We start from the raw sequence: 25,741 nt of genomic DNA, 5'->3' as shown, positions 1-25,741 counted from the left end.
TGGACCTGATTTGTTTACAAGAAACACATGTGATAAGGCTACATAGGAAAATATTGACAAATAAAAGATTGGGACATGAATTTATTTCATCAGACAAAGTTAAAAAAAGAGTAGTACTTTACGCAAAGGAGAGCCTATCACCGAAATTTCTTTTTAAAGATGACCAAGGAAGATTTGTGGCAATTGAAATTCAATCACAAGGAGAGAAATTTTTGATATTAGGCATTTACGCACCAAATGAGGGAAAATCGGAATTTTTCAAGAAGTTACATGAGACCCTGATGGACTATATGGACTATAATATGATTTTGATGGGGGATATGAATGGAGTGGTGTCTACAAATATGGACAAGGCACAGAGACAGGTAGTCACTAAGGATGGTAGACTACCAAAGACTTTCTTTGATATGACTGACAATATGGATTTAGTTGACATTTGGAGAATAAAAAACCCTCTGGGAAGAGAGGGAACCTTCTTCGCTGAGGCCAAAATGACATGGACAAGAATTGACCAAATTTGGGTAACTAGAGGGCTGGCTCCAAAGACTAGAAAGGTGGAAATATGCCCTAAAACCTGCTCCGACCATAATGCTGTAAAGATGGAATTGAAACTAACACCAACTGGTTCCTTCAGATGGAGGATGAATGACACATTGTTTAGGAATGAAGAAGTGACTAAGAAGGCCCAAAAAACTCTGAGAGACTATTTTGAGATAAATATGAACACCACTGTAGAAAAAAGAGTAATTTGGGACACAAGCAAAGCGGTTACGAGAGGATTTTTGATACAACAGAATGCGATTCAAAAGAGAGTCCAAAATGAGAAAAAAAGATAAGATTTTGGAGAAAATAAAGGAAGGAGAGAAGAAACTGAGAGTGAAACCAAAGTCGCAGGAGATTCTGAAAGAGATAAAGTTACACCAAGTACAATATATGAAAATGATGAACCAGGAAATAGAATGGAAAATTAAACAGATGAGACAAAAGACATTTGAATCGGCAAATAAATGTGGAAAACTGCTGGCTTGGCAAATGAAAAAAAGACAAAAACTCAACACTATTACAAATTTGGAAGTAGAAGGAAAAAATATACAGAATCCAGTGGAGATTAGAAACGTGTTTTCAGAGGTATTTTAAACAACTATATACACAGGAAACCCAGAAACAAATGGACATTGATCGTTTCTTGAAAACAAATGGATTACAAAAAATCTCTCAAGAAAATAAGCTAATGTTGAATTACAAAATAACGGAGCAAGAGGTAGAAGGGGCCATCCAGAATATGCAATTGGGTAAATCTCCAGGACCGGATGATCTGACTTCAAGATACTATAGATCCCTGAAAGAATGGGTAGTACAGCCATTAAAGGAAGTTTGTAATGGAATATTGGAAGGGAAAAGGGCACCAGAGTCGTGGAAGGAAGCTTATATTACACTTATACCGAAAATAGAGTCTGAGAAGACACAGCTTAAAAATTACCGCCCCATATCTTTGCTTAATGTGGATTACAAAATTTTTGCAGACATTTTGGCTAAAAGATTTAAAAAGGTATTAGTAGAAGAAATTCATAAAGATCAAGCTGGTTTTCTCCCGGGCAGACATTTGTCTGACAACACGAGGAACATAATTAACATTCTAGAAAAGTTACAAGTGAATATTAATACTAAAGCAGTTTTGATATTTGTGGACGCGGAGAAAGCCTTTGACAATATTTCTTGGAGTTTTATGAAGAAGAATTTACAGGGGATGGGGGTTGGTCAAGGTTTTGAAAATGGTATAGGTGCAATTTATTCAGAACAAAAGGCTAAATTAATTGTGAACAATGTAGCGACGGAAGAATTTAAGATAGAGAAAGGAACACGACAAGGTTGCCCAATCTCTCCATTGCTTTTTATATCGGTCCTGGAGGTTCTTTTAAACATGATTAGAAGGGACCAAACAGTTAAAGGTATACAAATCGGAGCTAAACAGTACAAACTGAAAGCATTTGCTGATGATTTGGTATTGACATTACAGGAGCCAGAATCTAGTACCAAAAGAGTACTGGAACTGATCCAAGAATTTGGACAAGTAGCGGGGTTTAAGTTGAATAAGATGAAAACTAAGGTTTTAGAGAAAAATTTAACAGTGACAGAGAGAGAGAGGTTTCAGAAGGAGACAGGACTAACACTGGTTAAGAAAGTGAAATACCTAGGGGTCAAAATGACTGCTAAGAATGTGAATTTATTTAAGGATAACTATGAAAAATGTTGGATGGAAGTGAAAAAGGATTTAGAAATATGGTCAAACCTGAAGCTATCATTGCTAGGCCGAATTGCTGCGATAAAAATGAATGTATTGCCAAGGATGCTGTTTTTGTTTCAAACATTGCAAATTTTGGATAAAATGGAGTGTTTCAGGAAGTGGCAGAGAGATATCTCTAGATTTGTCTGGCAGGGCAAGAAGCCTCGAATAAAATTTAAGATATTAACGGATGCTAAAGAAAGAGGTGGATTTGCCCTGCCAGACTTAAAACTTTATTATGAATCAGCCGCTTTTTGCTGGCTGAGAGAATGGATGCTTCTTGAGAACACTGACGTGTTGGATCTAGAAGGTTTTAACAATGTCTTTGGGTGGCATGCATATTTGTGGTATGACAAGGTCAAAGCACATAAAGCGTTTAAAAACCATATTGTCAGAAAAGCACTGTTTAATGTCTGGATAAGATATAAGGACTTGCTTGAAAATAGAACCCCAAGGTGGTTGTCACCAATGGAAGCGAAGGCCCAGAAAAAGCTCAATATGGAGGCCAAATGGCCGAAATATTGGGAAATTTTGGAACAAGAGGGAGACAGATTAAAACTGCAGAGTTTTGAAAAACTAAAAAATAGAGTGCGAGATTGGCTTCATTATTATCAGATAATGGAGGCATATAACTTGGACAAAAAAATTGGCTTCCAGGTGGAAAAATCAAAATTGGAAACAGAACTGTTAGATCCTAAAATTAAGAACTTGTCAAGAATGTATAACTTGCTGTTGAAATGGAACACTCAGGATGAAACGGTGAAATCTGCTATGATTAAATGGGCACAAGATGTTGGACACAACATTATGATGGCTGACTGGGAACAGTTATGGACCACAGGTATGAAGTTTACGGCATGTAATGCCTTAAGAGAGAATCTAATGAAAATGATCTACAGGTGGTACATGACACCAGTCAAGCTTGCAAAAATTTACCATTTGCCCGATAATAAATGTTGGAAATGTAATGAGACTGAAGGTACATTCTTTCACCTTTGGTGGACATGCCCAAGGATTAAGACCTTCTGGGAGATGATTTATAATGAAATGAAAAAGGTATTTAAATATACCTTCTTGAAGAAACCAGAGGCCTTTCTCCTGGGCATGGTCGGCCAATTGGTGCCAAAGAAGGATAGAACTTTCTTTATGTATGCTACAACAGCAGCAAGAATACTCATCGCAAAGTATTGGAAGACACAAGATCTACCCACCCGGGAAGAATGGCAGATGAAGTTGATGGACTACATGGAATTGGCGGAAATGACTGGCAGAATCCGAAACCAGGGAGAAGAGTCCGTGGAAGAGGATTGGAAAAAATTTAAAGTCTATCTACAGAAATACTGTAAAATTAATGAATGTTAGAAGGATGCTGGAATGAAGTTATATGGCTTTAGCAGAAAGGTTATAAAGAATTAAGTAAAAATAGATTGTTAATGGGCCAAACTGGAAAAATTAAGGTTAGATTGTGTTAAGATAAATTATAGAACAAATATTGAGAAAGATGGAAAGGATTTGCTGAAATAGCTAATTGAACTAGAATACAAAAAAGGGAGTTGTGAGGAGGTCGATGAAACAAGTAAATGAAAGATAAAGATATGAAAATATTGGATGTGTTTTTAATTGTTTTTTGCTTTTTTGTTTGTTTTGCTGTATTGTTTTTTGTTGTTTCTTTTCTATGTATTGTAATGTATTGATTTGTTTTGTTTAACTTCTCTTTTCTTTTCTTCTTTCTGTAATCTTTAAACTTTTAATAAATATTATTTTTTTAGAAAACATACTGAGAGTAAAACAATGCCATATTCAACACCAGGAATGTCAGAGAATTCTGATGGGAACAGAAATAGTAGTGGAAGCGACCAATTGCTGCTTTTTCGTCTCATGTGTGGAACGGATAGCAATCCAGCAAATATGATCTATATTTATGTTGTATTTTCTTCTCAAAGCAACTTGCAATTATAAGCGCATACATAATATAAAATACTTTTTAAAAAAATATTTTGTCTACAATGAGATTCCTCACCCTTTTAATTCCCTCCCTCCTTTTATACTTAGGACAGTGCTAAATGCCCATTTCCAGATTGTAAAACATCTCTGTGTATGGCATGTCTGGAGTAGGGGACATGTATCATTTGAAATAGAAGCTTCAATCAATGTTTCCAATTTTGTGTTTCCAAGACTCGTTAAGTAGCTGGTTAGGATCTCGTTCAGAAGGTTTGAGACAGAGAAATAATCCTGAAAAAACAATTTGAGAAAAATGAAAACAAAATGTCAAAATTATGCTTTATCTCTCTCATGAGAGATTTCTTGGTATATTTTTGACATTTTGAGTTTTTCTCAAATTAATTATTCAAGATCATTTCTCTGTCTCCGGGTGAGCTTTCCAGCTGTTTAAAAAGTCTTGGAAATGCACAAAGAGAACCCAACTCCTCTCTCTCATTTGAGCCAGAGATTTAAACTGGTTGTTAGAAATCCAGTCTGTAAATCTCAATGCCAACTGGAGAATCACATTACAGTACCATTTTTATTAAATTGTGGGTGGAATAAAATGGAGGTAAAGGGGAAGTTGATAGGAACCAATAACTTTTAAGTATGTATGGTACCTTCCACAAAGCTGTAACTCACAATTTTTTAACAGAAAAACCACCTTGGAGTGATTAGTGAATAGCACCCAAATGGAATTTGTATTAATTGCCACAAAAGAAATCACAGAATTATTCTTTATTATGAAAATTGCTCCATTTACAGCCACTGATCCCACCATATATTTTTTTTAAATAAAGGAGCTACACAAAAGCCATGATTCAGATTTCCAGAAATTATCGGCATTGTCTGTATTAACTTGTTAATTCAACTAGAATATTTTTCATATCTCCCACATCTGTGACAGACATAGTGAAGGACAGCACCTGTTTTATCCAAGATGTCAGCTAACATTATCCACATACACCAAAGGAAAAGTCACAAGAACAATGGCATGAATGTTTTGTGGCTCTCTTCTTTAAACAATACTTCAACAAAAAAAACATTTGAACAAAAAAAAAAGTGTTTCCTTCCAGATACTCTAGGTCCCTGCATACTAAGCCAACATCTCAGGCATGACCAAGTATATACTTATTCCGACAGACCACATTGCTAGCCTTCTGTAATCTGTGTAATGAAACTGCTCCAGTCACATGAATTGTATATTCAGTACATCTTAAGTCTTGGACTGCCATGGATCAGAAGAAGTAGGAAAGCCATGAGTTCTGTAGACAGATCTTAGTGGATACATAGACCCAGGCAGTTTAACTTAGAAAGACACTGTGTGGTTCCATAGTGCACTTCAACCCTCCAGACAGTCTCTATCAAGCAGCATACTTCCGGACTATGCTTTTATATGAATTCCATGTAGATGCCACACTACACATTGCCTTTGTGAAGAGATGGGAAAAAACACTTTGCCACTTTGAAGGGCAAACATTTTTTCTCCCAGAGCTGCCTTGAAAACCTTATTTTTGCTTCTTATAAATTTTCTTTTCCCCCATTAATATTGGCCTCTGCTTTTTCTCTTTTTTAAAGGCCTCAGAACTGCATCCACCGCATAAAGATTCTCAGTCCATCGTAAGTGCATTTCTGTGAAGAAGACTAAAGTTGTGTTCATCAGGGTCTTCTATATTTAGGTGAATTATTTAGGTGAGCTTCTCGTGTTGAATCTGGTAATAACATGCCTGCAAATAAGGTTTTTTTAAAAAATGACAATTAGCATTCTTTTATGTGGGTTGGATCCAGATTAAGCTACTTTATTATTTTTATTTAACAGGATTTACAGTGGTACCTCGGGTTACATACGCTTCAGGTTACATACGCTTCAGGTTACAGACTCTGCTAACCCAGAAATAGTACCTCGGGTTAAGAACTTTGCTTCAGGATGAGAACAAAAATCGTGCAGCGGCGGTGTGGCAGCAGCGGGAGGCCCCATTAGTTAAAGTGGTGCTTCAGGTTAAGAACAGTTTCAGGTTAAAAACAGACCTCCGGAACGAATTAAGTACGTAACCAGAGGTACCACTGTATATACATCTTAATCATCAAAACCTTTAAGATGTTTACATGAAATACAATATTACCAATAAAATCAGTTATCAGCAAGTTAGCACAGCTTTGTGGTTTTCAGATTTCCTAGTTAGCAGCTATTGCTGATTACAAAGATTAAGGACGTTGTATTTGCGATCAAAGCAGGTGAGAGATCTGACTGATAGTTCAAACAAGTCTAAATATAAATGGTGTATACAGAAAAAAATAGATAAACAATTAATGTCTTAAATAAGGATATTATTTATAGGCTTGCCTTCAGAGTAGTGAACATAATGCCTTGCTCCCCATGTTGGAGATATGGATCCATGAGGTCCTCAATCAAATGCACTTCAGAACCCAAATTCCTGATCCTGCCACAAAAAGCGAACAGCTGTTTAAGTCAACCAGCCACTATTTCACAAGACTTCACCAAGAGTACAGAGTGCACACCTAAAGTAAAGGGACCCCTGACCATTAGGTCCAGTCGTGGCCAACTCTGGGGTTGCGGCGCTCATCTCGCTTTATTGGCTGAGGGAGCCGGCGTACAGCTTCCGGGTCATGTGGCCAGCATGACTAAGCCGCTTCTGGCAAACCAGAGCAGCGCACAGAAGCGCCGTTTACCTTCCCGCTGGAGCGGTACCTAGTTATCTACTTGCACTTTGACGTGCTTTCGAACTGCTAAGTTGGCAGGAGCAGGGACCGAGCAACAGGAGCTCACCCCATCGCAGGGATTCGAACCGCCGACCTTCTGATCAGCAAGTCCTAGGCTCTGTGGTTTAACCCACAGCGCCACCCACATCCCATACGCCACCCACCTATCACCATTGAAATACAAAAGGCAGGGTAACAAGATAGCTATTCCCCAGAGCAAAGGTATACCCCCCCTCATGTAACAGATGAAGAAGTATTGTGCTACTGCCACTGGATCAGAGCCAACAGTGGTGTTATCTCAGCCCCATGTAATCAATAAAATGTGAGTGGGACACACTGATTTAGTCCACTTAGACCCAGAACTTTGTTTAATTAAGCATTTCACCTATCTTGGCTCAGTTGCCAGAACATAAGATTCTTAATCTCAGGGTCATGGTTTAGAGCCTGACTTTGGGCAAAAGATTTCTGCATTACAGGGGTTTGGACTAGATGTCCCTTGTGGTCCCTTCTAACTCTACAATTCTATGATTCTATGAGTATTCATTGCAATTGCAAATGACAAGATTCACTGCATTTGCAAAAATTAAACAGTTGCCCACCTGGCTCGTAGCACCACATACAGAAAAACAGGAAACAAATCATCCATCGACCAAAGGAAATCCTCATGAAGACTCTCAAGGACGTTCTGTGAGATTTCCTCAAAAGTCTGCTGGATCACCTTCAGTTTGTCAGCAGGTGTAAAAGTTGTACTATTAGGAAGACATTTTTTTTAAAAAAAGCAAAATTAAAGCATTTGTGATGCTGGCAAGGCAAATTCTTGAAAGATTTCAATAAGGCAGTAAAATAGTTGCGAGCGAATTCTGTTTTACCCCATTCTCTAACAAGAAAATCAAACACACAACCCAAGTTTCCACTTTGAAGAAAACAGTAGTTTCTGATACCTTGATGCACACAAAGGATTTACCTATACAGAGAGGAAGCAGTCAAAAAGCCAGTACAAGAGAACTGCACCTTTTAATTTGGCACATAAATGAAAGCAAGAAATAGGCCGAAGAACAAAACTCTGGTGCTTTTCATAAGCTTTGGACTACAACTCCCATCAACCTTATCCGTAGTGGCCAATGATCAGGGATGTTGGAAGTGGCAGTCCAAAATATCCAGAGGGCTCCAGTTGGAGAAGGCTGCTCTACACAGTGACACATTAAATTGTGATACATTATATGCTTCGAACTCACTTGGCAGCAAGTCCCTCTGTGTACAATGGGGCTTAAAGGTAAAGGTAAAGGGACCCCTGACCGTTAGGTCCAGTCGTGGCCGACTCTGGGGTTGCGGCGCTCATCTCGCTTTATTGGCCGAGGGAGCCGGCATGCAGCTTCCAGGTCATGTGGCCAGCATGACTAAGCCGCTTCTGGCGAACCAGAGCAGCGCACGGAAACACCGTTTACCTTCCTGCCGGAGCGGTACCTATTTATCTACTTGCACTTTGACGTGCTTTCGAACTGCTAGGTTGGCAGGAGCAGGGACTGAGCAACGGGAGCTCACCCTGTCGTGGGGATTCAAACTGCCGACCTTCTGATCGGCAAGTCCTAGGCTCTGTGGTTTAACCCACAGCGCCACCCGCGTCCCTCACAATGGGGCTTGCTTCCAACAAATGTGTTACCACCGAAGCCTAAGACCAGAATCCTCAGATCACCAAGTGGAAGTAGTGCTACTGACTTGGACTAAAAGACAGGACAATAAAGAGTCAATGTTCAAGATTACCTGATCTGTTGTAAGCACTCCACTGCTGAAGCAAAACAGGCATCTTTTGTATTTGGCAATACCTAAGCATAAGAATGAAAACCTATGATTATGATTTCTAACAGCGTATTGGATAGAATAATTCATCACACCAATTTCAGAAGTAATCAGAGATGCTGGATTATGACTGCAATAAATTTCAACTTCTAGAGCACCACAATAGTTCAGTTTCTGCATGAATTCCAGTTTCGAGAAGGCTACTTCAAATGGGGGTGGGGAGATGATATTTTCAACAGTGCACATCAGGGCTGTGAGCTTTATGCTTTAGTTTGTCTTACATTTAGGGATGCTTGAGGAATTTGATTTCTGTGAACTGCAGTGCAAACAGACCCGATCCTCACCTCCCAGATTAATGTTCCTACTAGAATGTGACATAAGTAAAGTTTCAATTCTGAACACCTCTGAATTTAGCGACTCAATTCTTGGTTTCGGGGGGTGGGGAGAAGTGTTTTCACATGCATAGGTTAGGATAAAACCTATTTTAGCCATGGGTACATTGCGAGAATTTTTAATACTTTATTTTATGATAAAATATGTACTGTATTCAAACGGATTGTTTGTAGGGTTTTTTTTTAATGTGCGTAACGTGAAAACAAGACAGAACAGACTTATGAATGAACACATGCAAAACTGACAGGGAGTTTGATTGCTCTGCCCATCCCTACTTCTATATCGTCACTATATTAAAAATAGAATTAAAGTTGTGATTCTGGCCATGTGTAAATTTGATCAATTAAAATGAAAGAAGAGGATCAACTTGAACAATTATCTAGTTAGTGATGGACATCTGCACTTGAGAAATGCAACTCTCAAAATCCTTCAGTGAATATTATCATCTTACAAAATACTTTGGGTCCCCATTTTATGAGAACCAAGCCAAGATATAATTGTGGCTAGGAATATCAAGTTGGTGACATGCTGCTGCCCTGTTCTTTCTGAGCCATGTCCAAAAATCTCAGCTTCATCATGGTTGCACACTGGTGCTCTACAGACGCAAGCAGTCAGGATGGGCACAAAATGATATCATCAGGCTGTGCTGGCCCAAAGGCACCTAGTCTGCAAAACGAGCCAGTGTGGTGTAGTGGTTAAGAGCAGTAGTCTCGTAATCTGGGGAACCGGGTTCGCGTCTCTGCTCCTCCACATGCAGCTGCTGGGTGACCTTGGGCCAGTCACATTTCTCTGAAGTCTCTCAGCCCCACTCACCTCACAGAGTGTTTGTTGTGGGGGAGGAAGGGAAAGGAGAATGTTAGCCGCTTTGAGACTCCTTCGGGTAGTGATAAAGCGGAATATCAAATCCAAACTCTTCTTCTTTCTCACTTTCTCCCTGTTTAGCAACAGCACTGTAGCCTGCCTCTGGTGTGCAGAATGTACCAACTGGACACCTGCACTTTATAAATTCCATACGGAAGGATTATTGCTTTTGCTTTAATAGAGAAAGTGCAGCTTAACCACATGCAGAATATGAACATCTAAAAGGAAACCACAGAAAGCCTCTACCCAAATCAATGAATAATTAGATTGCACTGTATCTTTTAATGAAGCAATGATTTGGGGATCATTAAAAAAAAATCACTTAAGAGAAATAATGACAGAAAAGATAACGATAAATATTACATGTCCTTGGAGCCATGCATCTAGAAGAACTGTACACTGTAAACTGTAAAAATGATTGACATATAAATGTCAAGTGCTAACCAAAACAGCAATGTATTAAAACTGACACACACAGTGACTGCAGTCTAGCTTTATTCAATTCAAAGGCTATCAAAGATATGCAGTTAAGAGAACTCCAGATGAAATATAGCATACCTTTTTATTTTCACCAAGAATACAGGTTTTCGTTGGCCAAAATTTCCTGAAAGAAGTACCACGAGTATAGTTAATTATTCCCATCATGGAAGAAAGGATGTTAAACAAAAGAATTTGTTTTCTAACACAGTTCCTTACAAATATATAATTGAGGTTTCAGGTTCTTAGTAAAGGTAAAGGGACCCCTGACCATTAGGTCCAGTCGCGGATGACTCTGGGGTTGCGGCGCTCATCTCGCTTTACTGGCCAAGGGAGCCGGCGTACAGCTTCCGGGTCATGTGGCCAGCATGACTAAGCCGCTTCTGGTGAACCAGAGCAGCGAACGGAAACACCATTTACCTTCCCGCCGGAGCGGTACCTATTTATCTACTTGCACTTTGACGTGCTTTTGAACTGCTAGGTTGGCAGGAGCAGGGACCGAGTTCTTAGTATAGTGGAATTTCCTCATATATCTGGATCAGTCAACTCCGGGAATCAAAGCAAAAACTTTTTGGCTCATCTTAATGCAAGCTTCCTGGACCTGGTGCCCTCCAAATGCCATCAGACTGGAACTTCCACTGATGCTGCTGGGAATTGCTGTCTGAAACATCTGGGAGGACACCAGGTTGGGGAAGGTTGGCTTAAGAGCAAAGATAAGTGAAGAATGCACATTTCTTTGTGGCATGGCCATAAGAAAACCAGCCTTCTGCCCAAAAGACTTTGGAAAACTCTAAATCTCCTTTGTGAGAGGTGACAATTAATCCCCCGACAGTAACAAACAAGAAACAAATACAGTGGTACCTCGGGTTACATACGCTTCAGGTTACAGACTCCGCTAACCCAGAAATCATATCTCAGGTTAAGAACTTTGCTTCAGGGACTTCCGGGTTAGCGCGATCGACTAATGGCGGATTCCCTCCGAGCTCCGGAGGGAATCTGCTCAGTAGGGGACGGGTCCTGCCACAGCGGCGACGCGGGGACCCTCAGAAACCACAGGCGCTGAAGCCTGTGGACTTGGTGACTCGGCGGGCACCATTTGCGCCCCCCGACCCGCGAAGGAGCCTTTTTAAAGGCTTCGGAACGGGGGACAGGGAGCGGCGCGGTGCTGTGAGTTGACTGCTTCCCCTACGGAGTGAAGCCGCATGCCATGGTCGGAGAGCCCTGACTTCTTCCTTTGAACATTTGGACTAAAAGTAACAACCCGTGAGTAATACGGAAATTGGACTTAAAATTTCTTTTTTGGATTTGGCACGATCGGGGAAGGCACAAAGAGGAAGTCCGTCTCCCCGCCTTGTAAACATCTTAAAGCAAGGACTAGATAACTAAGGTTGAGAGAGCACCCTCTTCTCAAGAGGATAAAAGTAATTAATTTCACGTTTTGGCAGTATAAGTGAATTTGCTGGAGGATAAGAGTTAATTTTGAGAGTGGAACCGTCACCCCCCCCCCAGGACCCGGGTGCGATCCGTGAAGAACTTTGCTTCAGGATGAGAACAGAAATCGTGCTCCGGCAGCAGCAGGAGGCGCCATTAGCTAAAGTGGTGCTTCAGGTTAAGAACAGTTTCAGGTTAAGAATGGACCTCCAGAACGAATTAAGTACTTAACCTGAGGTACCACTGTACTGCATTCTCTAGCCAGGAGAAACACATTGAAGCATGCTTACATTTGCACCCCCAAAAAGCTCAAGAGAGCCATGTCTGGTTGTTTGTTCAGACGCAGGACACACTCCCAGTAAACATCTTCCTCTCGCTCATTGTCTAAGGCGTACAGCATGAACAAAGGGGGGTAGAGTCGCGGTAGCAACACAGGAAGCAGCAACCCAGAGCTTGTGACCACATAGCTGAAAAGCACAAAATGAAGGAAGAGCTTTGGATGAACGAGGGGCAGCTCACAGAAATCTTTATTATACGGCTCAGCTCTCCTCAACCTGTCCTATCTTCTTTTTCTTTTTTTAAAATACTTTTATTTTGCTTTAAACACATTGTTGGGGTTCCAAGGGAAATGCCTCCCTGCTCGGCTGTGAAGCCTTGCTTTTGATGCCAAAATAAACTTTATCTGTCCAGAGTGGCACTCTCCCGTGTCTTGCTCATTCACCGGCAGAATCTGTGAGTGGGCGGTCCTTAAACCTTCCCCAGCAAAGTAGTTTCTTGATGCCCAGTCTGCGCCTCTCCTCTCGGTGCAAAAGCTTATTGCGCAAGGAGGGTGTGGGTAACGGAGGACCTCTCTCCTCCCCGCTTTGCCCAGGCACCGCCTCGCCTCCTCCGAGCCCTGAAGCTCCTCTCCACTGGAGGCGTGGTTACTCTCCTCCGCTGAGGAGGAGCTGCTTCCCACAATCTTTGGGGGCTCTCTGTAATCCCTCCGGCTTTTCCCCTCTCCCCCCTGAGCCGACGGCAGTTCCCTGACACAAATACATATAAATATAGAGAACCAAAATTACAAAAGAAAATTCCTTAGTAATAATAATAATGAAAAAAGCTAAAAATCTACAAAAAATATCAAAGTACATGGCGTAAAACATAAGTCATAATGGGAAAGAAAAAAGAAAAAGGAAAGAAAAAGAATGAGGAAAAAAAGAAAAAGGAAAAAAGGAAAAAAGAAGGGGGAAAAAGAGAGGAAGATGAGCCAAAACAAGAAGGCTCATCTATTGTATGCTTCCGTCAAGGTCACAACAGATCATTTATTCTTATCAATTCTCTCTATCTGCATTCCAAAGAATCCTTCATCTTGGTATCAGGGAACATTTGTCTATGCGGTATCATTCTAAACATAACCAGGTCTTTATTGTTGAACCCTCATCCCCTAGATAATTATCAACCTGTCCTATCAACAACACATGTTGAGGAGGAAAGGCAACCAGCCCAAGGAATGGTGGGTGGGTGTGATAGGAAATTCACTCCCCAAACTTTCTGCTCCTCTTTCCACAAAGAGCAATCCCTTCTTCAGTTCTTAAGCTCCTGAGCAGCTTAAATGTTTGCCCATGTTGGATGACATCACAGCCCCTAAATATGGAACAACTATGTTCCATATTTGTGTGTGAGGAACAACTGACACTATGAGGTGTGCACATGCACACACGGAGCTCAGGAATATCAGCACAGCAAGGGAGGACTAGTCTGTCAAGTTTTTAATTGAAAGAATCAATTAGGCCTAGGATTAAATTGGGATTAAATTTATAAATAAGAAAATGCACGATAAGGAAAGTGATGTAATATGATTATGACTGTGATTTGGTTTTTTGAAATATTGATATTGGAAACTGCAACAGATAATTACTAAGAAATTCAGACGGAAGAGACTCGAGGAAGTCGAATACTATGTTTATGAAGATGGATGGTACTTAATTGTAATTAATTAAGTGGCATTATGCTGTATTGTATGTTCTTATTTTTCCCCTTTTTTCTATCTTTTTTCTGTTCTATTTTTTTGTTTGTTTTTGTTACTGTTAATTCTTTTGTATTATGCTTATTTACTGAAAATAATAAATATTATTTGGGGGGGGGGAAGAAAAAAAGTGGAGGACTAGTCTGGACCTAGCCATTGATGAGAGAAGGAGCAGCTGTGGAGAACTTCCTTCCTGATCCTACCACCCCATGTCAAGCATTTCTAAACAGATTTTTATCTACATACCCTGGTTCCGGAGATTCCGGCCTGGAGTCATTTTTTCCACTACAGAATGATCTCCTTCCTTTGGTCTCAGTCACCAAAAGTGGGATTGAACTGCCCTCTTCAGGAAGATCAGGGAACAGGAATCTTAAAACCAAAACGTGTGTAAAATTAACCACAACTCACCAAACTGTGTCAAAAATTCTTAACAAGGGTTGTTGTAACCATTTTTTCAAATATAATTCTCTTTGAATATTTCTCTTTGATTTTCTTTTTTGCAGGGGAACCTAGCAACAAGTCAACAGCTGCTGGATGATCAGCTTTTCTGCACAAATGCATTTCTTTTTGCATGTTTGTTAAAAGAGAAAGGTGGAAGTATAAAGGTTTTACACTAAATGAGAGACAAAGTTCATTGGTTTTTTCTTACCTGACTAGCTGGAAGATGCGTTTGAGGTAGGATTTAATTTCCCTGACTGCTTCCTGCAACAGCCGCCGATTAGCTCCCACGCCTACATACGTCATTCGGTATACAGCAACTAGGGTCTCAACAAGTTTTCCCAAAGGATGTAGGGGAGTATCACACGCCTAAAAAGAAAAGAGTCAGAGAATTAGGCGACTACATAAAGAAGCAGAGTCTTGATTGCAACACTCATATTTATTTAAGGCTCTTCGTTTAAAGCAATGGCAGTTCAAACAATATACATAACCTACCCATCTTATGGGACGTGGGTGGCGCTGTGGGTTAAACCACATAGCCTAGGACTTGCCGATCAGAAGGTCGGCGGTTCGAATCCCCGCAACGGGGTGAGCTCCCGTTGCTCGGTCCCTGCTCCTACCCACCTAGCAGTTCGAAAGCACGTCAAAGTGCAAGTAGATAAATAGGTACCAGCGGGAAGGTAAACGGCATTTCCGTGCACTGCTCTGGTTCGCCAGAAGTGGCTTAGTCATGCTGGCCACATGACCCGGAAGCTGTACGCCAGCTCCCTCGGCCAATAGAGTGAGATGAGCGCCGCAACCCCAGAGTTGGTCACGACTTGACCTAATGGTCAGGGGTCCCTTTACCTTTACCTTACCCATCTTATAGAAAAGAAGAACATTTACTCTACAATATTAGAGTACAGTTAGATTAGCCTCAACCAGAGCCAGGGCCTTCTCAACACTGGCTCCGGCCTGGTGGAATGCTCTGTCTCATGAGACCAGGGCCCTGCAGGATCTGCTTTCTTTCCGCAGGGCCTGTAAGACAGAGTTGTTCCACCTGGCCTTTGGCTTGGAGTCAATTTGATTCCCTCACCCTCTTTCTTTTTTCCTTTCTCCTCCTGTGATGAGGCTGCATTTTAATGTTTCAATGTTTCAATGTTGTATTTTAAGCTTGTTTTTAAGTTGTATTCATTCAACTTGTTTTTATTATTGCTTGTTAGCCGCCCTGAGCCCGACCTTAGCTGGGGAGGGCGGGGTATAAATAAAATTTATAATTATTGTTGTTGTTGTTATCAATGCTCTAGTCTAGTACATGGGTAGGCAAACTAAGGCCCGGGGGCCAGATCCGGCCCAATTCTACATGAGCAGAATGTGTGCTTTTATTTAAAATGCATCTCTGGGTTATTTGTGGGGCATAGGAATTTGTTCATTATTTTTCTTTAAAATATAGTCCGGCCCCTCACAAGGTCTGAAGGACAGTGGACCGGCCCCCTGCTGAAAAAGTTTGCTGACCCCTGCTCTAGTATCATCTGAAAATTATACCAAAGACTGCAATCTGTAGGAGTTTATAGAAGAGCTGGGGGAAGAACTGGAAATAGTGCTCTTACAAATTTATTATTTGTGGAAAAAATCCTCACTTTATAGTAGGAATGCATGCAGGTCCCGTTTACTGAACACAATGTGTTCCCTGCTTGCACCCCAGCTTATAGATAAGAACTTATTTAACAACAGTCACAATACCTTTATGAGATATTTCTTAATGTTGTCGTATTTTTCGAGTGTGAAGGCACCAACGTGTTTTGGAATGAACTCCAAGCTCTCCAAAGTTTGCGCATGAGATCTACTTAACAGTTCTGGGCTGCAACAATGGAAGCGATAGAGTTATAAGCTATATAGGAAACATGCATGGGTCAAGTAGCTACAAACCAACCAACTGTAAAGAGCTAAATAATAAGAAAGTCTAAAAAAAAACCACACAAGAAAAGAAAAAATAATTACAAATCCTGAAAACCAGAGATACTGAAAAATGCAATAAATTATACTAGCAAAATGTTCTTAGCTCTTTCTGTCATCTTACTATTACAGGACCCATTATATTTGCCACACTCATTCCTTCCTCTCTCTCCAATAACTACACTATTGTTTCCCAATATCCCACAGGTACAGATTTTCTTAAGTGTACAAAAATAATACTTTTCTGCTTCTGTCACAGGGCTGCCCATGTAGATATCTCCCTTCCCTATTTAAAGTATAGGTGAAACTCGGAAAATTAGAATATCATGGAAAAGTTCATTTATTTCAGTAATTCAACTTAAAAGGTGAAACTAATATATGAGATAGACTCGTGACATGCAAAACGAGATATGCCAAGCCTTTATTTGTTATAATTGTGAAGATCATGGCATACAACTGATGAAAACCCCAAATTAGCAATCTCAGAAAATTAGAATATTAAATGAAATCAGCAAAACAAGGACTGCAAATAGAGCAATATTGGACCTCTGAGAAGTAGAAGCATGCATATGTACTCAGTACTTGGTTTGGGCCCCTTTTGCATCATGACATGACTCCCCAAATCAACACAGACTGTGGAAACTTCACATTGGACTTCAAGCATCTGGCATTGTGTGCCTCCCCATTCTTCCTCCAGACTCTGGGTCCTTGGTTTCCAAATGAGATGCAAAAGCTGCTCTCATCAGAAAAGAGATTTGGGGAGCCATGTCAACAGCTGGTGTTGGTCCACTGTGCTTCATTAAGTCCAGGGTCAACACAGCTGTCTACTAGGAGATTTTGGAGCACTTCATACTTCCTTCCGCAGACAAGCTTTATGGGGATGCTGACTTCATTTTCCAGCAGGACTTTGGCACCTGCCCACACTGCCAAAAGTACCAAAACCTGGTTCAATGCCCATGAGATTACTGTGCTTGATTGGCCAGCAAACTCGCCTGACCTGAACCCCATAAAGAATCTATGGGGCATTGCCAAGAGAAAGATGAGAGACATGAGACCGAGCAATGCAGAAGAGCTGAAGGCTGCTATTGAAGCATCCTGGTCTTCCATAACACCTCAGCAGTGCCACAGGCCAATAGCATCCATGCCATGCCGCATTGAGGCAGTAATTGATAATATATTAGTTTCACCTTTTAAGTTGAATTATTGAAATAAATGAACTTTTCCACAATATTCTAATTTTCTGAGTTTCACCTGTATGCCACTGTATAATGTGCTTGCCTTTAATTCTTGCCAATTGAAATGGCTCTTTCTAGCCATTTGTTCTAACCTGCTGAAAACCTTCCTATCTGCTCTGAAACATTTCCTCCTTTTTTACATCCCTCTCCTCTCTTAAGAATTTTTTCCTATAGTTTACTAATTTAAAAATAATCCTGGGCAGTATGTGATCAACTATGCTAACTAAAGGCTCTTTCTACCACACTAACATTCTGTCAGTACCTCATAGATTCATAAAACACTAGAATTGCAGAAGTTTCCACACACAAAATGGCAGATTTTTCACATGTACACTTTTTTTTAATGTACACAAAAGCTGTGAAATTACATATATTACAATATATATCCATAGCAAACTTCAGTAAGCTGTTTTTAAAAATCTTAATGTAAATTTAAAATGATGGCCAAACTTCACTTGATATTTTTTTCTGCTGTTTCTTGAAGTACAAGTGTCCCTCACTACTAACCTGTCTTTGTGTTGACGCCGATTGGTTGTCAGGGCAACAGCAATGTTATCCCAAGCTTTCCACCTGTCCCCTTGGCCTGGTTGCTCACAGCCTAGCTGATGCCAGCATTCCTCAAACACCGCCTTCCATTTTTCATCAGCAGGTACAGCAAGGTTTCCAAGCTTCCGCCTGGGGACATTTTAACCACAAGAATCGCAATTCTCAATGAAACACCTTAAGAGAGGTGTGGATCAGCAATTTCTCCTAAGAGCATGCAGATCTAGAGCATTATGGGGTGGTGCAGGGCAGAAACATTCCCCCCACTCTTCAACATCTCAAGCTTGCTGTTAATTAATAAGACACATTAGCTAATGTTGGCCGTCTGACAATTGCTGAAATTGTTTTTACCGTCCATCACTTGGGGGCGTTTCATGGGAGATGATTCATAATTGAATTGTTATTTATTATATCAATAACCAGGACAGTTAATAGTGCCCAAGCTGAAAAGATGAGGTGGTAAGGATCAAAGGATTGTGGGATAAAGACCAGAAGCATTATTTTAATAATATCTTACGGTAACTTCAAGGCCTTTGCTTAAAAGCCGAGAATCTGATTCTCTCTATGCTGCATTAGACAAGTGAGCAGCATTAACTATTTCTTAGAAAAAAATCAAGCAATAAATTCTGAACTTAAGACAGCCAACAATCCTCGCTTCAGAGGCACCTGCATACATCTATTCATGGACCCCCTAGTGAGGTAAAAAGCAGCTCCCTAAGAAGTTTGTTAAGTTTGGCAGCGAAGCCTGATTCACAGTCAGATTTGGGCATCAGTGATGTCAAAAGTAATTAACAGCATCATAAATAAAAGCCAAAGCGGGTGGGGCGGGGAGAAATAGTCTTATGCTGTCCATAAATATAAAATAGACATACATTTTGTTTAACAATTTAAAAACAACCACAGCTATGTATAATGGGTACTGTATGACTTAAAACTGACAGCCACACCAGTGCTCTTCAGAGATGACAATCATGTACTGTTGCACAAGTCTGACAGGCACCTATTCCCCAACAGCATCTCTCTGATGACTTATAAAAATGCCTGAAAACATCCATTATGAATCAAAATGGGCTGTGCAGTCCAACCACTCCACAGATGCATTTCCAGTTGTGTTTATGTAAAGGTAAACGTAAAGGGACCCCTGATGATTAGGTCCAGTCGTGACCGACTCTGGGGTTGCAGTGCTCATCTCGCTTTATTGGCTGAGGCAGCTGGCGTACAGCTTCCAGGTCATGTGGCCAGCATGACTAAGCCGCTTCTGGCAAACCAGAGCAGCGCACAGAAACGCCGTTTACCTTCCTGCCAGAGCGGTACCTATTTATCTACTTGCACTATGACGTGCTTTCAAACTGCTAGGTTGGCAGGAGCAGGGACTGAACAACGGGAGCTCACCCCGTCGCAGGGATTCGAACCGCCGACCTTCTGATCGGCAAGTCCTAGGCTCAGTGGTTTAACCCACAGTGCCACCCGTGTCCCTTTCTGTGTGTGTGTGTGTGTGTGTGTGTGTGTGTATATATATATATATATGTAAAGTTAAGTTCAGTCGTGGACGACTCTGGAGTTGCGGCGCTCATCTTGCTTTACAGCCCGAGGGATCCGGAGTTTGTCTGCAGACAGTTTTCCCAGGTCATGTGGCCAGCATGACTAAGCCGCTTCTGGCGCAACGGAACACCGAAACCAGAGCAGGGCACGGAAATGCCATTTACCTTCCTGCCAGAGCGGTACCTATTTATCTACAGTGGTACCTCGGGTTACATACGCTTCAGGTTACAGACTCCGCTAACCCAGAAATAGTACCTTGGGTTAAGAACTTTGCTTCAGGATGAGAACAGAAATTGCGCGGCGGCGGCAGGAGGCCCCATTAGCTAAAGTGGTGCTTCAGGTTAAGAACAGTTTCAGGTTAAGAACGGACCTCCGGAACGAATTAAGTACATAACCAGAGGTACCACTGTACTTGCACTTTTGGGTGTGCTTTTGAACTGCTAGGTTGGCAGGAGCTGGGACCGAGCAATGGGAGCTCACCCTGTTGCGGGGATTTGAACCACCGACCTTCTGATCAGCAAGCCCAAGAGGCTCAGTGGATTGGACCACAGCGCCACCTGCGTCCCACATTCTGTTTATAGGAACCTATATTTCTACTCACTAGAGGCCCTCACTCTTTAAGTGCCAGTGACCAATTGCAGCCCCCAAAATACAGCTGCTACGTTTCCACTTTCATTACATTGGTCACCAGCTGCTCAGATATCATATGACTTACAGAATTTTCACCACTTTTAGCCTTTTCTAAAGAACAAGCATTGTATCTCTTGACCCCGTTGTCTTCCAAGCACCTCAGACAAAACCTGTAGTGTTGCACTCAAATCTGAAATCCGCATGAGGACTTGGCAATGATGCTGTACTATTCCCCATTGCCTAACCAAGCAGAGGAGCTGGAAATAAACAACTAGAGTTGGGCAAACAAGGCAATACAGGCTGTGATCTGCAACCTACTTTGCATTCAAATCAGTGCTAGGGCTCAGGTACACGATACAATCTAAACAGAAGCCAACTCCCATTCACTCACAGGGTTTTGGGTCGCTCCTTCTCATGATCATACAAACTGGGTTTGAAATAGGTTCCAGCAATCTTTATCCCAGATCCCCACTCGCCACTGAAAATACCTTCAATAGTGTCTCCATTTGGCAAAGTCAGTCTTCCCTTTGAAGAAGGGATGGAGGGGAGGGGAGAGAAGAGAGTAAAGAAAGAATGAAATCACTCATTTTTAAAAACTGCTCTACTCAAAAAAAGCAATCCCCCAAAATATGATTTACCAACCTTTCCATTAAGGGTCCAATTATCTGAAAACTCTCCTTCATACACTGTGTCATCTTCCGAAAGCAAGACACCAGTCCCCTGCATAAAGCAGTATCACAATCATTACAAGCTCTGTTCTGAATAATTCACATAAGCACAGAGAAGTATTAGGGAAGAAAAATGCAGGAAGATGTATATTTTTACATTAGCCGTAACACAAAGATACAGAACAGTCAATGTGCTGGATCCAAACTTGTCCTTAGTGGGAAGGGCAGAGATCCAGTGGAGACTCACAATGGAAAAAGGTGGAGGAAGGAAGAAGGCAATTTTCACCTATTCTTTTTTCCTTCTGCACCTCATAGCACTGTTCTCCTCAGTCCCCCAACCCTGCAGAGCAGATTTTCATTGGGGTATAGGGGGTTGGAGGAAGAGGAGGGGTAACTAGCAAAAATTGCCTCCTCTGCTCTTCTACCATTGAGAGCACCTCAAGAGAGGAACTGCTCACAGGTAGTCTGGATCCAATCTGGCATAAACGCTATGATTACGATTACGATATCTTTATTGTCATTGTCCCTTGCGGAACAATGAAATTGAAAAACTACATAAAACTACATAAAAATACCACAAAACTACATAAAACTACATCAAAACTACATAAAACTACATAAAACATTCAAAAACCCCTAAAAACTCTAAAACCCCATTTTAAAATACACCATACTACAGAGACCCCTTATGCTGCGTTTAGAACCAGAATTGCATTAGCGTAGAAACTGTTTCTCAGGCGGCTAGTCCTGGCCTTTATAACCCTATACCTTCTTCCAGAAGGCAGAAGCTGAAAGAGATCATTTCCGGGGTGCGTACTATCATGTGCTATCTCTGCCGCTTTCTTGTGGCACCTGGCAGCATAGATTTGATCTAAGGTGGGAAGAGTGCACCCTTTTGAAAAAAGGGAGTGAATTTTTATTTTTATACGTTGAGCACCAAACAACAGAGTAAGGTTAGGGACAGCTCCTTCAACCGTAAGACACTGGTTTGTACAGTACTCACCATCATTTTATTGCTGCTAAAGGCTCCTTCATAATACAGTCCAAACTGTGTAACCACAACACCGTTGCCCTGGCCAAGGTCATCTTGCCACATTCCCATATATTTTTCTCCCCTGACGAGACAAGAAGGGATTAAGGGCCAAAGCAATCTAAATTTTAAGAAATAAGGCTCACCATACCATCTCCTGTTCTGTGACACTCTGACAACTAAACAACAGACATACTACCCTACCAGTTGATAAGCCTTTTCAGCAATTAATAGCATCACACCAGAGCTCTATAATGGGGTTGGGGGGAGGGCACAAACTAGTGTACATCTTAACTGCAGTTTATGTATCATTTTCGTATGTTTGCCATTATTATTTTTAATTGTATGTTATCACACTTTTCAGTATTTCCAAAGAGGACTTATATGAAGGTTTATGAAACATGAATGCTGAGCTAAAATATAAATTAGTAAGTTCAAAGGCAGGTGAGAGATAATTGAGATAATTTATTACGGTCAAAGACCAGCTCACATAACATAACACAATAAAAACAGCACTCATAAAATATACAATCCGAGCAGATTGCAGCAATAGCTCATGAATTAAAGCAATAGCTCACGAGTTAAACAAAGGCAGGTGATTGATGGCTGACATACAAGTTTTAGATTGCATTCCATGTCATCTTGTTAGTGATTTTATTCAAGTAAACTAGAGGGATAAGCAACTACTTAGCATAAGTTTTTAGAATGCTCAGAATCTATTTACCTTGTGATATCGTCAAATACTCCATATCCAGTCTTCTTATCCATCACCCACTGGCCAATGAACATACTGGGAGAGGTAGATGTCAGTTTCCCACTGCGCAGGAGACCATGCCCATGACGCATGTTATCCTGAAAGCTCCCTTCATACACTTCTCCAGTGGCATAGCTGAAATAAAAGAGTGTTATCTCTCTCCCCCTCTGCACACAGAAAACAACATTTTTGGCAGGAATGTGAAAACAGGACAATTATTTCCAGTGATGAGTTTAGGGGGAGGGGGGGAATGGAGATGTGTCGTATTGTGGATTATGTAGTTCTGTGCAAAAAGAGCATGAACAGATATGGTATCACATCTATGCACTGATTGTCGTGTGAAGCAACATGGGCACATGTATATTTCACTGCATGGACACAAGGCAAAATGCAACTTCCCAGGAGGTGTTCACACAATGAAATGTGTTTGTGAGTGACAACTGTCTCACATCTTCATAGGGGTTTCATGCTGTTCCTACCTGGAAAGGTTTTGCATAGAAAGCAATGGTTTGTGTGTGTGTTAAGTGGCCCTTTGAAGTGCATTGTGGGTTAAATGCTGCTCTCTTTTGGACCACACACGATGACCTTTGAAACAATCCACATGTTGTTTTGGACACTACCTGTAGATGCCTTGTCCACACATTTTGCCCTCCTTCCAGTATCCAACATAGCGGTCACACTTGTTCAGTATTTTGCTTGGTATTTTGTATTCACCGTACCTGCCAATATGAAAACAACAAGAGTCCTGAGCAACTAGAAAACAAGAATATAATACAAAGAGCAGCAATCCCATACACATCTACTTGGCAGTAAGACCCATTGAACATTGTAAGATTTACTTCTCAGTACATGTACTGAATAATACTAAAAATGTACTATGTATCTGTGAATTATGTGTAAAGGAGTAACGTTTAATGAATTATATGATATGCAATTATAAAACACCTATATATCACTTTTCTATACATGTATATCTTAAGTTGTATCTATAGAAATTTAAGGACACGTAACAGATTCAGCCAACAATTCCAAGCATGCAGTTCAAACTGTGACTGCTTTATTTTTGACACTGCACTGACTTCATGAGAGAACAAGTTCACCTCTCCAGAATTTCATAGAAATTTTGAATTGAAGGTAAAGTGATGTAAATCACTTGAGAAACAGCACTGGTATTTTCACCTGTCAAATAGAAGGCTAAATAGAAGTTTTAGGAAAGTGTCTTACAGACAAATCCCTAATACACTGTTTAAAAAAGCACACTACTACATAATACAGTAGAACTCTTCAGTTTAACACCATGGCTGTCTCAGACCGAACCCCAACCCCCACCACTGCCTGGCAGTGCACAGCTACAATCTTTCATGTTCAGGAGCTTCAGCTGCAAAGGATTACTATAACGCAACAGTTGCACAAGCACTGTATGGACATACAGTGGTACCTCGGGTTACATACACTTCAGGTTACATATGCTTCAGGTTACAGACTCCGCTAACCCAGAAATAGTACCTTGGGTTAAGAACTTTGCTTCAGGATGAGAACAGATATCGCGCGGCGGCGGGAGGCCCCATTAGCTAAAGTGGTGCTTCAGGTTAAGAACAGTTTCAGGTTAAGAACGGACCTCCAGAACGAATTAAGTTCTTAACCCAGGGTACTACTGTACTTTTATTTTAGCACCATCCAGATTTCTAACATGCCCACAAATCTGGCAAGGTGTTTGAACAGAAAAAAGCACACGGGGGGTGAAGGAGAGGGTTTAATTTTACATTGCAAGCTGCTTGTTACAGTGATTAAAATGAAACCCTGAGTACCTGAGACTTACTCCCAGGTAAGCATGGGTTGAACCCAAGTTGCACTTTGAGCAGATCCATTGAAATTAATGGATATAAGTTAGTCATGCCCACTACATTTCAATGGTTCTACATTGTAAGATCAACACTGGATATAACCCAATATATGATGTGACAACTTAAGTTAGTTTCACAAAACTCCTAAAAACTATTTTGACAGCTAAATAAATCCATCAGCCAAAGGGAGGTTATCTAACACCTTGTTGGTGGTAAGAAAATTTTAAGTAATAAACAGACTTCTCTTTCTCCAACCCCAAATTTGGTTTAACTCTTTGTACCTACCCATCTTCCAAGCCACTTCTGAACATGCCAGAATACATTCTTCCATCTGCCCATTTCAAAACTCCCCTGAAATATACAGAGTGCCATAATTAGACCAGTTGCTCATTTGAATTAGCATAACACGTTTTATGCAAGACTATTACATCGTTCAAAGGACTACTGCATTTTTTCTGGCTAGGTTTTAGAGCTCAGGGTTAAGTGGTCATAGAGTTGGCGGATTTTCATTTATTGTACTCTGCTTTATTCAGATTTACCGTATTTTTCGCTCGATAACACGCACCTGACCATAACACGCACATAGTTTTTAGAGGAGGAAAACAAGAAAAAAAAAATCTGAATGAAACAGTGGATGTATCATTTTTGTGCTTCATGCTGTGGCCACAGACATGTGATTTGACGGTGAGTTTGGGGTAGCCCAATGCAAAGATCCTGAGGATCCATGTGGATCTGTGCTTTGTAACCACATTTTTGCAACATTGCAGCCCCAGGCAACAGTGGGTGCGTGATTTTTTGGGTGCAGGCTGTAGCCATGGACATGCTATTTGATCTGATGGTGAATTTGAGGTGACCCAATGCAAAGATCCTGAGGATCCATGTGCACCCGTGTTTTGTAACCACGTTTTAAGTGGGGAGGGAAGGAAAAACACAGAAGGGACAAGGAGCACGAGAGGGGTGTGTGGAGAAGCAGCTGGCTAACAATGCAGGAGAGGGATTTAACGGGAGGGAGGAAAGGAAGGCAAAAGTTTCCCCCCACCCACCCAAGCCAGCCCTCTCTCTTTCTCTCTCTCCCACCTGCATTTTCCGGCTGCCTGCGATGCTGGACGCAGCAGCAGCAGCAGCGGAGCACGGAGAGGAGGAGGTGGTGGCTGTCGGCTGCGCTCCTAG

The 25,741-nt window shown here is 41.1% G+C and overlaps 1 protein-coding gene across 5 annotated transcripts in view; it reads right to left on the bottom strand.

Annotated features, from left to right (window-relative positions):
• Positions 1-4,987: 4,987 nt before the first annotated feature.
• ALS2 (alsin Rho guanine nucleotide exchange factor ALS2) overlaps positions 4,988-25,741 on the bottom strand; it is a 51,609-nt gene continuing 30,855 nt past the window's right edge. For 3 of the 5 annotated variants that reach the window (XM_083626073.1, XM_083626074.1, XM_083626075.1), the window contains exons 19-34: positions 24,857-24,922; positions 23,348-23,446; positions 22,698-22,862; positions 21,947-22,058; positions 20,918-20,995; positions 20,667-20,800; positions 18,068-18,235; positions 16,113-16,230; positions 14,602-14,759; positions 14,199-14,321; positions 12,235-12,411; positions 10,595-10,640; positions 8,747-8,808; positions 7,585-7,734; positions 6,609-6,705; positions 4,988-5,991 (exon numbers count right to left, since the gene is read on the bottom strand). In XM_083626073.1, coding sequence (XP_083482199.1) covers positions 5,953-5,991; positions 6,609-6,705; positions 7,585-7,734; positions 8,747-8,808; positions 10,595-10,640; positions 12,235-12,411; positions 14,199-14,321; positions 14,602-14,759; positions 16,113-16,230; positions 18,068-18,235; positions 20,667-20,800; positions 20,918-20,995; positions 21,947-22,058; positions 22,698-22,862; positions 23,348-23,446; positions 24,857-24,922 — 1,792 coding nt within the window. In that variant the 3' untranslated portion in view covers positions 4,988-5,952. Of the gene's footprint in view, positions 5,992-6,608; positions 6,706-7,584; positions 7,735-8,746; positions 8,809-10,399; positions 10,443-10,594; positions 10,641-12,215; positions 12,412-14,198; positions 14,322-14,601; positions 14,760-16,112; positions 16,231-18,067; positions 18,236-20,666; positions 20,801-20,917; positions 20,996-21,946; positions 22,059-22,697; positions 22,863-23,347; positions 23,447-24,856; positions 24,923-25,741 lie in introns of those variants that run through there. The other 2 variants (XR_014551226.1, XM_083626076.1) reach the window with 2 other exon arrangements.

Source organism: Podarcis filfolensis, assembly GCF_964270895.1.
Source record: "Podarcis filfolensis genome assembly, chromosome: 1".
Taxonomy (NCBI): Eukaryota; Metazoa; Chordata; class Lepidosauria; order Squamata; family Lacertidae; genus Podarcis; species Podarcis filfolensis.
The sequence above is the reverse complement of the archived record's forward strand: the minus strand, read 5'-3'. Positions and strand labels throughout refer to the sequence as shown.